At 56.6% G+C, this 13,446-nt stretch overlaps 2 protein-coding genes across 2 annotated transcripts in view; one reads left to right on the top strand and one right to left on the bottom strand.

Moving 5' to 3' along the window:
• The window catches only part of TDRD9 (tudor domain containing 9), a 53,395-nt gene extending 40,488 nt beyond the window's left edge, over positions 1 to 12,907 (bottom strand). Inside the window, exons 1-2 of the mRNA XM_070411770.1 lie at positions 12,690 to 12,907; positions 3,768 to 3,874 (exon numbers count right to left, since the gene is read on the bottom strand). Coding sequence (XP_070267871.1) covers positions 3,768 to 3,874; positions 12,690 to 12,907 — 325 coding nt within the window. The remainder of the gene's footprint in view (positions 1 to 3,767; positions 3,875 to 12,689) is intronic.
• On the top strand, positions 7,180 to 8,365 carry RD3L (RD3 like). The gene is made up of 2 exons (XM_070412205.1): positions 7,180 to 7,478; positions 7,775 to 8,365. The coding sequence occupies exons 1-2, from the start codon at positions 7,180 to 7,182 to the stop codon at positions 8,037 to 8,039; spliced, it is 564 nt and encodes a 187-aa protein (XP_070268306.1). The 3' UTR covers positions 8,040 to 8,365.
• Positions 12,908 to 13,446: the final 539 nt, after the last annotated feature.

Genomic DNA, 13,446 nt, shown 5'->3' with positions numbered 1-13,446 from the left:
CCCAAGCCTCACAGCCTCCCCTCACTGTCCTCCCACGGCTCCCCTCAGCTGAGACGCATCAGTGCTGCCTTCCTGTCCTCCCAGCTGGTGAACACCGGCCCCCCTTCAAGGTGCCCTGGCCTGTGCTCAATGGTTAGAGCCTTGGCTGTGGACTGAAGGGTCCCGAGTTCGACTGCGGTCAAGGGGATGTATCTTGATTGCACTCGATCCCTGGCCCCAGTTTGGGGTAAATGCAGGAAGCAACCAATCAATGTGTCTCACATCAACGGTTCTCTCTGTGTCTCTCCCCCTCTAAAAATCAATGGGGGACATCCTCAGGGGAGGATGAACCACAACAAAGTCCTTTTAAAGCCAACCCCACGTGTGAATACTTGCTAACTCACATGTCATCAAATTATCTGGAATCTGAATGCAGCTGGGTCTCCAGGTTGGGGAACTAGGCCAGCCCACAAATGCAAGCACGGACACGATATTTATGCAAACAGGGAAACACCTTCTTGATGCTGGAGGTGTCTCAATCACTAACGGGCCTTTCCCACACAATATATGGAAGGATGAGAGCCACACGGCTCAGAGAGTGAGGGAGACGGAGGGAGGGCTCCTGGGCCGGACTCTGCTGCAGGAGGGAGATGCGGCAAGTGTGGAGGACAGAGGGGCAGTGAGGAGCGCAGGGAGGGGCTCTGAAGGGGAGAGACGCTGTCAAGGCAGCAGCTGTCCTGCTGAGCCCTGAGCCCGGGCCCCTGCTGCCGCCCCTGACAGCACTGACAGGACATACACCCCTGGCTGCAGGCATCCAAGACAGAAATTTTCAAAAACCAACCGAACAAACAAAACAGAGAAGCTCTAGCGGTGCTGTCTAAACCACGGCCCTTCCCCTGCACGGAACGGGAAGGCTGACATTTTTAGGTCAGTGGCTGAAGCAGAGCCAGCACGGGTCAGGCCAGACCCAGAGGGAGGGCAGGGGCAGAGGGAGGGTAGGGGCAGCACTAGAGGGAGGGCAGAGGCAGAGGGTGTTCGCGCTGTGCGTCTCTCATTGGGCGCCAGCAGCAAGCCAAAGGCAGCTGGCAGGGAACGCACCGCTAGCTCTCCAGGAAAAGGCAGTGGGTAAGTGAAGGCAAATCACAAACTCGACACAGCCATGTGCAGTCCCAACAGGACATGGGAAGCACCCCGACCTCGCGACGGGCTGCTCGGTTTCCTGCTGTCTCTTACTGTAGGTAATTAACGTTAAAATATTTTACACCCACTGGAAAGGTCTGGACACCATAAGCCACACTGGTTTCTGTTCACAAAGTCCCCCTCCAGGAAGTCGAGTGGCGAGGGCTCCACAGGACGGGGTGGCTTTCCTGGAGAACATACCGTATTAGCGTTTCTCACCTTAAACCCAGACCCTACGTCACAGAGAGCAGCTGACTTCCTGCCCTGCTGATTTAAGCACGAGATCCAATCTTCAAATAGGGGTCTGCACGCCGCTTTCCCCTGGTGTGGGAGGGTGTCTCACACAAAGTTAAACCGAACGTCTCCCCTTTGGGCTCTTACACGGGGAGGGGCAAGCGCAGAGCTGTGAGTCCGGGGATTCTCACTCACTATCGTGTCATTTATTTGTACCACAACTGCAGGCCTCCCCTGCCCGCCCCTGAACACTCAGCAGAGGCCAGCCCTCAAACCGGAAGAGCTACCAGCACTCAAGGACCCAAGTTCAAAGGCCGCAGCCCTGCCCTAACCGGTTTGGCTCAGCAGATAGAGCGTCGGCCTGCGGACTCAAGGGTCCCAGGTTCGATTCCAGTCGGGGGCATGTACCTTGGTTGCGGGCACATCCCCAGTGGGGAGTGTGCAGGAGGCAGCTAGCTGATCGATGTTTCTCTCTATCCCTCTCCCTTCCTCTCTGTAAAAATCAATAAAATATATATATATTTTTTAAAAAAGGCCACAGCCCTAAGGACACACCCAGGACAAGGCGAACCTGCCATGTCGAAGCGGAAACCCTGAGAACAGGAGCCAGTTTGGAGCCAGGCTCACAGAAGATGCTATTAAATCTCAATTTTTAAAAAATAACGTGCCTTTTTTTAAAACCTTCATGTAGTGCCCTGCTGGTGGCTCCGTGGTTGGCGTTGGCCCTCGCCCCTGCAGGGCTGGGCTCGATGCCTAGGCCAGGGCGCTGCTGTTTTCTCCTCGTCCTTGGCACCTCGGCAGCACTGACTCAGCGCGTGCCAGGGACCGTGGCGGGCACATGCTAAGTGAGGGCCTGGCCCCGCCTGCAGAGGCTGCCTTTGCACAGCTGTGCTTCTGGAGACAGATCTGAAAGGCAGCGCCATGGGCCCTCAGACGAGGGTTTCTGACGTGAGCTGGGGTCTCAGGAAGTGGCAGCCGCTCCAAACGGGAGTCCAAACCAAGGCCGCAGAGCGGACGCTGGAGTCGCAGGCCTCACACGCAGCCTGCTTCTTCCCCGGGCAACTCCGCAGGCCGCACAGGGCTCCGAGCCCAGGGGCACTGGGTGTGTGTCCAGGGCCAGTGGTTCTAGGTGTAGCCAGCGCATCACCTGGCCCCAACGCCCTTCCCCAAATGGACACCCAGACCACGTGTCTCCACACCAGCCTGCGTGGCTCTCCTGCTGCTGCTGGAGCTGCACACCCTCCCCATCAGGTCGCCGCTCGCCCTCGGATGGCTAGGAGGCGCCCTGGCTTCCCAGAGAAGCGGCTGTGCAGGCAGCGTTCTCACCGCACAGCTGGTGCTTTCCTTAGAGACGCGAGAACCGGTGGAAGGGTGCGTGCACCTGGAACCACCACTTCTGGTACCAACATACTGGGTGTCTGGCCAACTGGGGGGGCAGCTAAAGAGGCTGCACAAAGTCCACGAACATCCTCTTTAGGAACCGAAGGGTTGAGGAGACCATGTGGAGGAACCGGGCCAAAGTCGGCAACAGGCAAGAAGGAGGGGGGGGCACAGGTGAAAGGCCAACAGTGAGACAGCAACGTGAGTCACGTGACAGAAACGGGGACCACAAAGCTCAGTGAGCTAGTGGGCAGGACAACGGCTCTGACCTCCAGAACTGAGGGCAGGCACCAGCACCCTAAGTTGTCAGGAAGCCCCGCTAAGCCCAGAGGACGGAGGATGTGCTGGGATGTGCTATGTGTGAGGACTCTGCTCCCTGGCCTTTAGAGGCTACTGAAGAGGAACTACTGCTCTACCCGACCTCTGTCCCTAGCCGGAGCCCGCACGCCGAGCAGGAGCAGAGCTGGCCCGCAGGAAGTCTGGGTGAGCAGCCTGTGACGCCGGCGACCGCTGTGGCCAGCGCTGCTGCTACAGAAAGTCGTTTCATCCGAACTCGGAGCAGAGCGGCCTGTCCTTGAGGGAGGGTGCTAGGAAGGACCTTCACCTTCACGTTACAAGTTATGCTCTGGTTAGATTTTTGTCTTAATATATTTATTTTCCTTAAACTATAATAATTCTTAAATAAGTTTCTAATTAATAGTAAGATAGCGTTATTAGTCTTCCAAAGAACAGACTATTTAGAACCTATATTCAAAAGAGAGAAATGATCACTTTAGCCCCCCCAAATCCCAAATTAGCAAGCAGCATGAACTCTATTGACCAAAAGGCTACATCATACATTGTGCAGGTGATATATCATGGAATTGTACACTGAAACCTACATAATTTTATTAACCATCATCCCAAAAAATTCAATAAAAAAAAAAAAAAGTCAACGTTTTTGCAAGTGAACAGCTCACACTTCCCCTTTTGCAACAGTGAACGATGCCGGTTACCTGGCCCGCGGGCTGGGTGGTCACTGCCATGCATGTCAAACTCCTGTGCTTCGAGCTGCCTGTACTTGTTAACATACTCCAGTTCCCCACTCTTCTGGCTCAGGGACCTGCAAAGAATACCAGAACTTAGCACACGGCTTCCGAAAAGCCAAGGAGTCACCCTGCGCCGAATGCCTGAACACCCTTCACTAAGTCACAGAAGAAATGCAAATGGTCAATAAACAAGTAAAAGGAGCCGTAGCCGGTTTGGCTCAGTGGACGGAGCATCGGCCTGCGGACCAAAGGGTCCCAGGTTTGATTCTGGTCAAGGGCATATACCTTGGTTGCAGGCTCCTCCCTGGCCCAAGCCCGGGCCCTGGTTGGGGCTCGTGCAGGAGGCAACCAATCAATGTGTTTCTCTTACACTGTTGTTTCTCTCTGTCTTTCCCTCTCTCTTCCACTCCCCCTAAAAATCAATGGAAAAATATCCTCAGTGAGGATTAACAACAACAAAAAAGTAAAAATACACTCAAATTCGTAGTCATTTACCAAACAGATGCAAATTGAAGTGATGCAAAACCATTTCTTCATCCTTCAAACTGGCAAATAAATTCTTAGATTATAGGGAGGGTGGTAGCTCGGTCTGGCATTTCCTCTGAAGGCAGGCCCCCTGCCGTGTCCATTAGAGCCCACAGCTCTGCAGCCAACACCTGTCCCCGCCACGTCTTCTGCAGAGCACGTGGGGGCAGGAGGCGCGGGGAAGGCGGGCGCAGGCGCCTCGGGTCATGCAGCAAGTGCTGCCCGTCACCAGCACACGGGAGGCAGTCTCAGACCCAGAGGCGCAGCAGCGACAGCCAAGCCCGGCCCCTGGAGCGTCATCCCAGGAAAGAGACATCCAGACCTGCAGGACCCTCATTTGTGACAGGCAGGGCCTAAGGGTCCCGGGAGGCAGGGTGCCTTCTCATCATCCTTGTGAGAGTTAAAACCTGGGGGGAAAGGCCCCACAGAGGGCCCTGCTCACCTATGGCCTCCTCTTACTTAACCTGTGTCATTTTTTAAAGAATGCCATCGGAGGCTATACCCACACTAATAGACACAAGGCCCCAAACAGCCTGGCTGGTGTGGCTCAGTTGGTTGAGCGGTGTCCTGTGCACCAAAAGGCCGCTGGTTCGATTCCCGGTCAGGGCACACGCCTGGGTGTGGGTGCAATTGCTGCCTGGGCGTACCGGAGACAGCCATTCAATGTTCCTCTCTCTCTCCCTCTCCCCTCCTCTCTCTCTAAAATCAGTTTTTTTAAATGTCCAAATCGTTCAGTGAGAAGAGACACTTGCACTGTGACAGGCAAACCGCCCGCGACACTTGGGGCCCCTGGGAGAGGGTCCACCGGAAGGCGCTGCTGCCAGAGGAAGGACGGCGATGCCAGCAGTGAAGCCTGCAGTCACTTGAATACAATGGATTCGCATTGAAGGCGCCACTTGTCTGATACACCGGCCCCACCAGCGTTCTTTTGATTACTGTTTCCCTGCTATCTACTCCTATTCCCTCAGCAAAGCGTCACTCAGGGCCTGGCGGCTGCAGTCACCTGGGGAGGGAAGGACCATGGGGAGTGTGGCAGTGGTGACAGGTTCCCAGGGAGAACGCAGCAGAGAGGAGAGGGGCAATGCTAACAGGACAAGGAGACATTTAGGCAAAGATCAGAAGGAGAATGAGAAGGGCCGTGCAGGTCTGCCTGCGGACACAGCCAAGGCGGCCCAGAGGGGCGGCGAGGGTCAGGCCTGGCTGGGACAAAGTGTGCTCTGGGCAGAGCCAGAGGGGCCAGAGGGGGGACACGGGAAGCCTGCAGAGCCCTGAGCAGAAACCCTGTGCTGGTTCCGCAGCCAACATGCTCCAGGTGGCCTGCACCATGTCCGAGGCAGCAGGAATCCCAGCAGTCAGAGGCGGACACCCGGGGAAGCAGCAGCAGAGGCCGCAGGACACTGTCCCGAGCGCCGGCCGCCACGGCACTGGGCACCTCCCGGCTGCAGCTGATGGCGCTGTCTGCCCTGTGAGCAGCTGGCGCTGCGGAGGCCACACCTCAGCCTCTCTCACCACGACACGCAGGGCTAACATGAACCAGTCTATTCTTCACAGGTCATTTGGAGGAAAAGGCCGGAGAGAAAGATTGTGAAATGTCATCCAAGGCGAAGCCGCTGCGCTGTCATCGAACACAGGCCTGGGAGTGGACCCCGCAGGAGGTGGTCGCTACAGTGAGTCACATGTCCTCACGGCTCCATTTTCCCGCCTTAATCCGTTACTGCCCCAGCACCGCGCTTCCAGAGATCGCATGCACGTCAGCTATCCACGTGCGTACACGGGCCTCCTCTCGCTGTGACCCGCTTGCACACCCTCCTCTTCAGAAAGAAACGAGTACAGTCACAGCTACGACCCAGCGCGCTATGCCCCTTCTACTTGGTTATGGGACTTGCTCAGAGCGGGTGCTTCACAAACAGTCCAGCTGGTCCACTCTCCCTGCTGTCACCACAGAGGACAGGGACCTGCTCCCAATGCCTGGGAGTGAAGCTGAAAATCAAACAAGGTTATTTTGGGAGCTCCGGAGGCACGAATTGCAGCTCCACTGTGACCCGCAGCGCGCAGCAGGCAGCGGCAGGCGACAGCCCCGCGTCCTGGGGGCACATCTGCTGGCTCGGCGTCCACATCCCTCCCCGACCCACGTCTGAACGCATCAAGGGCCAGCACGGGGGCCGCCGGCATCTTTTCAGATGACTGAGCAGCATTCAAAAGGCAGCCTTATGTAAGTGGTGCAGCTTCGGTAGTAAGTTATTTTTGTCGTTTCCTCTGCTTGCTTACGAGGTGAATTAATGAGCGCTCTCCACAGGAAGACTTCACAACCTCGTTCCTAACATAGAAAGTTATTTATTCCAAGTGCAGCCCCAGTGGTGAGCGCAGAGGCGCCTTCGGCAGACACAGCAGGAGCAGCGGAGGGGCCGAGCGAGACGGCGCGACCACAGCCGAGTCAGCACCCACAGCGGACCACAGCCCCAGGTACGCTCTGACCCCTGTCTGTCCGGGCCGTGTCAAGCATGTTTCTGGAGCACTTGGCTTATGCTAATATATTAAAGTGTCCTAAGAACTTTTAAGAGCAAGTGTTCAGTGTGACTCTCAGAAAATGTTCAGTCTGCAGATTCTCTCTAACTTTGTGTATTTCCTCTCTGCTTAGCTACACAAAGTATTTTTAAAGCTTGGTTTAGGGCACCGACCTAGTTAGGAATTAAAAGACTTTAATCACGTTTCGATCTTACTTTGACCTGTATATCTAACCAGTGGAAAATTCATCCACTTTGCTGGGAAATGTATTGTGAAGAGACAAATATTTGCTCGTCAGCACCTTGACACTGTATGCAAATAAACGAGTGGGGACACTCCCACAGGCCAGATGCCACTCTTCGGCTGGATGAGGTGGCCCAAACACAACCCCTGCCCAGCGGCGCGCCGCCCTGGCTCAGAGGCCGTGGCCAGGACGCTACTGCGGGAGCTGCAGTGGCACCTGCAGGAGCGAGAGAGGTTCATACAAGAGGTGGACCATGAGCACCCCGGGGCGCGGGCGGGTGTGGAGTACACCTGGCTGAGAACCTTCCAGAACCCCCACACGACCATCCCCGCTACTGAAGAGAGGCAGCTGGAAGCTCTCTGCGCGCAAGTTCAGCCCTGCCAGGCGGGAGCCATCCTCAGCAGGTAACAGCCCCCACTTCCTCGTGGTGCACGTACCGTGGGTCTCAGCACTCACGCATCCAGACGGGCAAGGGCACTCTCTCAGCAACCGAACACCTACGAGAACTGTCACTACCTTACTGGCTAGCCATGTTTTACGTCACTGAGATCCCTGTCCTAGACGCACAAACTAAGCCGCGTGCAGACCCACAGGTGGGCACCGCCACGCGGCCAGGGGACGGGCTGCATGTGGGAGACGGGGAGAGGGGGCGGGGGGGGGGAACCGTCTGACCCACATGTGCGTCCTTGCTTGCCTCTAGGTTTCGAGAAGTTCTGGCAGAAAATGATGTGCTGCCCTGGGAAATTGTCCACGTCTTCAAGCGAGTTCTGGAGGACGCCCTGGGCAGCCCAGAGAAAGGCGGGCAGCCGGGCCTGGCGGTGGGGGGGGTTGGGGACAGCGCCCCGAGTTCAGACCAGGATGAGATTCCCACTGTTTCCAGTTACGTGGACCGGCACGCGGAGAACAGGCTCCCTACATCCTCGCGCAGGACGTGGAACCTGCCGTATGACCACCCGCCCAGCTAGGCTGCTGGTGACCAGCGGCGCTGCAGGACCATGGCCGTGTCGGAGCTTCACATTCAGAATAAGGTGACGTGACCCACGTTTCTCTCTGTCTCAAGGTCCAAGTTGAAAATCCCTGTGGCGTGTCCTGCTTTAGACAGTGTTCCCTTTGAACCTCTCCAACAGTGCAATGTTTCTTAACAACTAAAATGTTTCCTAAATATTTTGAAAAAGACATTTGAAGTATTTTCTTATACCTCAAAGCATCTCGCAGGAACTAGGGCATCTACCAGTGTGCAGTAGGAAATTTGACAAATTCTGTGTGAAACCCCGACATCAACCTGGACTTTGATTCTAAGACAAAGCTACACACAGAACAAAATAAAGGAGTGGTGTGAATCCTCTCTCCCGTGACTGTGTTGCCAGGGCATTTGCTCAGAGGGGAGACCGTGAGGCAGGAGCGAGGGCAGCGAGGGGCAGGCGTGAGGGCAGCGAGGGGCAGGCGTGAGGGCAGGAGCGAGGACAGCGAGGGCAGCAGTGAGGGCAGAGTGAAGACAAAGCTTCATCCTGACGCTCACTTCATTTTTAATCTCAGCTCAATTAAGGGAAAGTATAAAATCACAGCTGTGTGTCAGATCAGGAAAGAGATGGCTGCTTTAACATTAATAGCTGCTACTCTCGACGAAAACAATGCTGACGTGTACTTTACACCAATATTATGTTCATTTAAAATAGCAACATATCTAATATCCAATTTAAAAATTTCATAATTTCACTAAAGAAGGAAATTATTCATTAGTCATTTATTTTTATGATCAAATGCTAGACTTTACCATTCTTGTTGGTTTGTTAATCCTCACCCGAGGATATTTTTCGAATTGCATTTGAGAGAGAGTGGGAGGGGGAGACAGAGAGAAAGACACGTGAATGTGAGAGACACATCAGCTGGCTGCCTCCCACACAGGAGAGCAAGCCTGCAAGGAGGCACATGCCCTTGACCAGAAGCGAACCCGGGACCCTTCAGTCGGCAGGCGATGCTCTAGCCACGGAGCCACACCGGCTAGAGCTAGCCTTTCCCATTCTTAAAGGTAATTCCAAGGAACCTACTGTCTATAATTTTATATTTGGAGATTTGTGGGGGGTTATTTTTCATCTAAAAAGTAAGAAAAAAGAACAGAACATACACGCCAAAGCCCGAGCTGGGCCTGGCCTCCCAGCACAGCCCGGGCCGGCCTCCCTGTGGCCCCGATCCCAGCCGCGCAATAAACGGGCCAGCCGACCAGGGTCCGATGGACGGGCCCCTGAGAAGCCTGAGAGGCCGACACTAACGAGCCGCTCGCGGCTGTGCCCTGTTCCTCCGTGTCCAGGAGGCACCGCCCAGGGCGCTCCCATCGAGAGGCTTCTCGCAGGACTCCCTGTGCCCGAGGTCAGCGTCCCTGGGAGCACAGTTGCCGCCTGTGCAGGACCCAGGACGCGGCCCACCGTGCCCGCGTCCACGCGTGCCAGGCACTGAGCAGAGACTGGCTCCATGAGCCGGCGCCCCGAAGGCTCGCTTCCTGTGCTGCCGTCACCACTGACAGGCCTGCCTGGCTCTATACCGCCCGCAGGCCCTGCGTGCTTCAGAGAGGGAAGGCGAGGCAACCCGCAGGGGCGAGTCTATGAAGGCACTATGCCGACGGGCCCAGCTGACGGCTACCATTTTTAGTTACGGTATGTCCACAGGTTCAAACATACTGTGCTGCATACGGACAGACACAGCATGGGGTGAGCGTGGCTTTTACAAGCTCTGGGAACCCACATGTTCACGTGACGCCCTTCACGGTGACACTCGCTTGGCTGCGTGGTCTGGGACCGAACCTGCACAATCTCCGAGGTGTGCCTGTGCCACACTTCAGCTTAAAACACAGCCCCGTGGGACCGGAAACGCAGGGAAACGCACTGTCGCCTGCGTAGGGTCCCGCAGGCCAGCATCCAGGTGCTCACAGGGCTGCGTCCCCATTCGAGCCTCATTCGTGCGGCCAAACTCGGTGCCTTGAAGCTGTGGGTCTGAGGCCCCCTCTCCTTGCTGGGGAGCACCAGCTGGGACCAGCCGGGCCTGCATGCCGCAGCCCACGCCCTTCCCGTGCTTCCCTGAGGCCTCATCTACCGAGACCAGGCCAGTCCCTCTCCCGCCTGAAAGCCCCAGTGCGTCAGAGGTCTCTGCCCTGAAGCGTGCGTGTGACTAGATAACCCAGGTAGGCTCCCTCCTCTAGGATCTGAACCCTCGAGTGCGTCTGCGAAGTCCCTCTGCCGTGTCACCCGGCACAGGCTCCAGGGACAGCTCTGGGGCCATCCACCTCCCAGGACTTCCTCCTGGAAGCTGAGCAACAAGCCACTCTACCACCCAACCTTTTTCTCATCTACAGTCGGAACGCCACGCCCCCCCCCACACACACACACGCGCGCACACACATACACACACACACACACACAGCTGTGTGGAGGGCTAACAGGACTCCACGGTGCTTCCCTGTGCCCACCGCGCACAGGCCCGGCCTGAGATGTGCGCGTGTGCAGGCCAGGACGCTCCTGTCAGGAGGAGGATGGAGACAGACGACGGTGACACTGTTTGCCTGCACCCGTCACTCTCCTGCCAATTTCACAGTAATGCTACAGACACTGATTGTAATGATTTTTAGAATGGGACTTATGTTTTGCCTTTTCATTTATTTTACAAAAGTCTCAGTCCATAAAGGACTGGAAATTTAAAAAACGGATCCTTAGTAGCTATAGGGACACTTAAATCTACACTATCATTTCTGACAAGGTTAATAATTTACTTCCAATATCACACCACAACGAGTTATTTAAAAGCAATGCTGTTCTGTCCTCCAAGTCTAGGGAGCAAGCTGGGGGATGGGGGTGGGGGGAGGTCAGTAAGGAGGGCAGCCTACAGGGTCACTCAGCAGGGTAAGCCTAGGGAACAAAGTGCACAAACACATGGGCACAGGGTCTGTGTCCTCCCTGCCACCAGGAAACAGATTGCCCGAGGCCCCAGGGGCACCTGAGCCTGCACAGGCTGGGCCACCATGAGACCCTGACCCACCAGGTCAGACAGAGCAACAGACAAGGTCAACTTAAAATTACAAACAAAAACCACTCTGCGCTGTAAAGGGCCTTGAACTGGGGGGAGGGGCCAAGCAGGGAGGCGGACTCTCGGAGCTAGAGGTGCCTCCACGGCCTTGAGAGAGAGCAGGTGTCCTGCTCACCAGGTCTGTCCCCTAAAACAGCGGGCGTCCCCTGCCTGTCCCACCAAAACCACATGACCAGACAGCAGCTGCTTAAGTCAAACAACACAGGGGAGCCGAGCGCCCACAAAACCCAACAAAGCTCCAGCCTCAGGCTCCGTGGTATTTATCCAATTGTGTTGAAAACGTCTGACCCCACAAAAACCTGGGCCTGGGTGCTCAGGCAGCTTTACTCGTAGTTGCCCAAACTCGGAAGCCGCCCACGTGATCTCCAGTAGGTGGTACCCAGACACGGGATGTGACTGAGCACTTGAGGAGGAGGAGCTCTCGGGCCATGAAAAGGCCTGGAGGAACCTTAATCGCGTCTGGCTAAGTGAAAAAAGCCAATCTGAACAGGCTAGTACCTGTGATCCCAGCCACAGAACATTCTGGAACATGCAAAACAACAGAGATATTAAAGAGACCAGTGGTTGCCAGGGCGAGGGGCATGAATAGGCGGGGCGGGGCAATTTTCAGGGCAGGGAAACCGCTCTGTGTGATGCCCTTGTACATTCGCCCAAACCCACTGACCACACAACAAACACCAAGAGGGAACCCCCTTCTTAGCTACGATGTGTCCACACGGCTTCATCCTTTGCAACAAACGTAGCCCACTAGAGCAAAACGTTAATAGAGCAAATGCTGGGGGTGTTGGGATGGGGGGCGGGGGTCCACGGCACTCTGCACTCGATTTTTATGTAAAATTCAACTGCTCTAAAAAAAAAATAGCCCAGCCCAGCCGCGTGGCTCAGTGATTGAGAATCAATCTAGGAACCAGGAGGTCAGGGTTCCGTTCCCTGACCGGTCAGGGCACAGGCCCGGGTTTCAGGCTCCATCCCCAGTGTGGGGCGTGCAGGAGGCAGCCGACCCATGGTTCTCTCTCCTCATTGATGTTTCCCTCTCCCTCTCCCTCTCTCTCTAAAAGTTAATAAAAAAAAAATAAATAGAATATTCTATTAATAAAAAGACTAGAACTCCGCACCTGGCAGGGAGAGGTTCAGCCGTGGGCAAACTACGGCCCACGGGCCGGATCCGGCCCGTTTGAAATGAATAAAACTAAAAAAAAAAAAAGACCGTACCCTTTTATGTAATGATGTTTACTTTGAATTTATATTAGTTCACACAAACACTCCATCCATGCTTTTGTTCCGGCCCTCCGGCCCAGTTTAAGAACCCACTGTGGCCCTCCAGTCAAAAAGTTTGCCCACCCCTGGAGCTGGTGTGGTGGCGGGACGGTCTGTCTGTGGTCAGCTCGCTTTGGGACGGCCAGGCATCGCCCAGGCAGCGGGGACCAGGGACGTGCCAATGGGGCCCACGTCCTCGTTGTCCCGGCCCCGCTCCCACCCGCAGCCCGGCCGCCTACCTCCTGGATGCCCCCTGATGCGCCTGCGCAGGTGCCGGTGCCCGCGCCTGGGCCTGGGCCTGGGCCTGCGCCTGGGCCTGGGCCTCGGCCTGGGCCTGGGCGGCGACGGGGCAGGCACCAGGGGCTCTGTCCCTGCGCTGGGCCTCGTCTCTGGCCGCCTCCGCCGGGAAGGCGGGCGGCGAGCCCAGCAGCTCCACATCGGTCACGGTCTTGCCGATGGTGAACCAGTCGTTGATCTGGTCGATGGTGAGCTTGCGCAGCATGGTCGCGGCCTGGCCTCCGCGCCGCCTCAACTGCCTGACGACTGCCTGGGAACGTGGCTCGGCGTCGTGCCCAAGGCCCCGCCCTGCTCCGGGCGCTCCAATCAGAGTGTGCCCCAAGGCCCCGCCCTGCTCCAGGCCCTCCAATCAGAGTGTGCCCCAAGGCCCCGCCCTGCTCCATGCCCTCCAATCAGAGTGCACCAGCGCCCACGTGCCCAGGCCTCGTGCCTTCCAACCCACGCCTGGCCACGCTAGGCCTGCTGGGAGCTTGGCTCGCCCTGCCCCCACCCAGAGGCTGGGCTTTCAGGTCCCTCAGAGCTCCCAGGTCCGCTACCCCCTGCACGTGACTCAGAGTTGTGTAATGTGATCCCAGGGCCCTCTGGGGCGGGGAGAGGCGTCAATGGACCGGGATGTGCCAGACCCAGCCTCGCCCTCTGAGGGTCTCTAAGGGAGGCTTGCGCCTGGCCCGGTGCGGGGGGCCGCGGGGATGGGGCGCAGGCGGAAGCAAGCCTGGGAAGGGAGTGTGGTTGTCGTGCCGAGGT

This window comes from Myotis yumanensis, unplaced genomic scaffold, assembly GCF_028538775.1.
Source record: "Myotis yumanensis isolate MYYU_CA2020_CCGP unplaced genomic scaffold, mMyoYum1.0.hap1 SCAF_1, whole genome shotgun sequence".
Lineage (NCBI taxonomy): Eukaryota > Metazoa > Chordata > Mammalia > Chiroptera > Vespertilionidae > Myotis > Myotis yumanensis.
The sequence above is the reverse complement of the archived record's forward strand: the minus strand, read 5'-3'. Positions and strand labels throughout refer to the sequence as shown.

Coding starts and splice junctions, on each gene's coding strand:
- RD3L (XM_070412205.1), top strand. CDS start 7,180: ATGCCACTCTTCGGCTGGATGAGGTGGCCCAAACACAACCCCTGCCCA. Junction 7,479..7,774: donor GCGGGAGCCATCCTCAGCAG/GTAACAGCCCCC, acceptor GCTTGCCTCTAG/GTTTCGAGAAGTTCTGGCAG.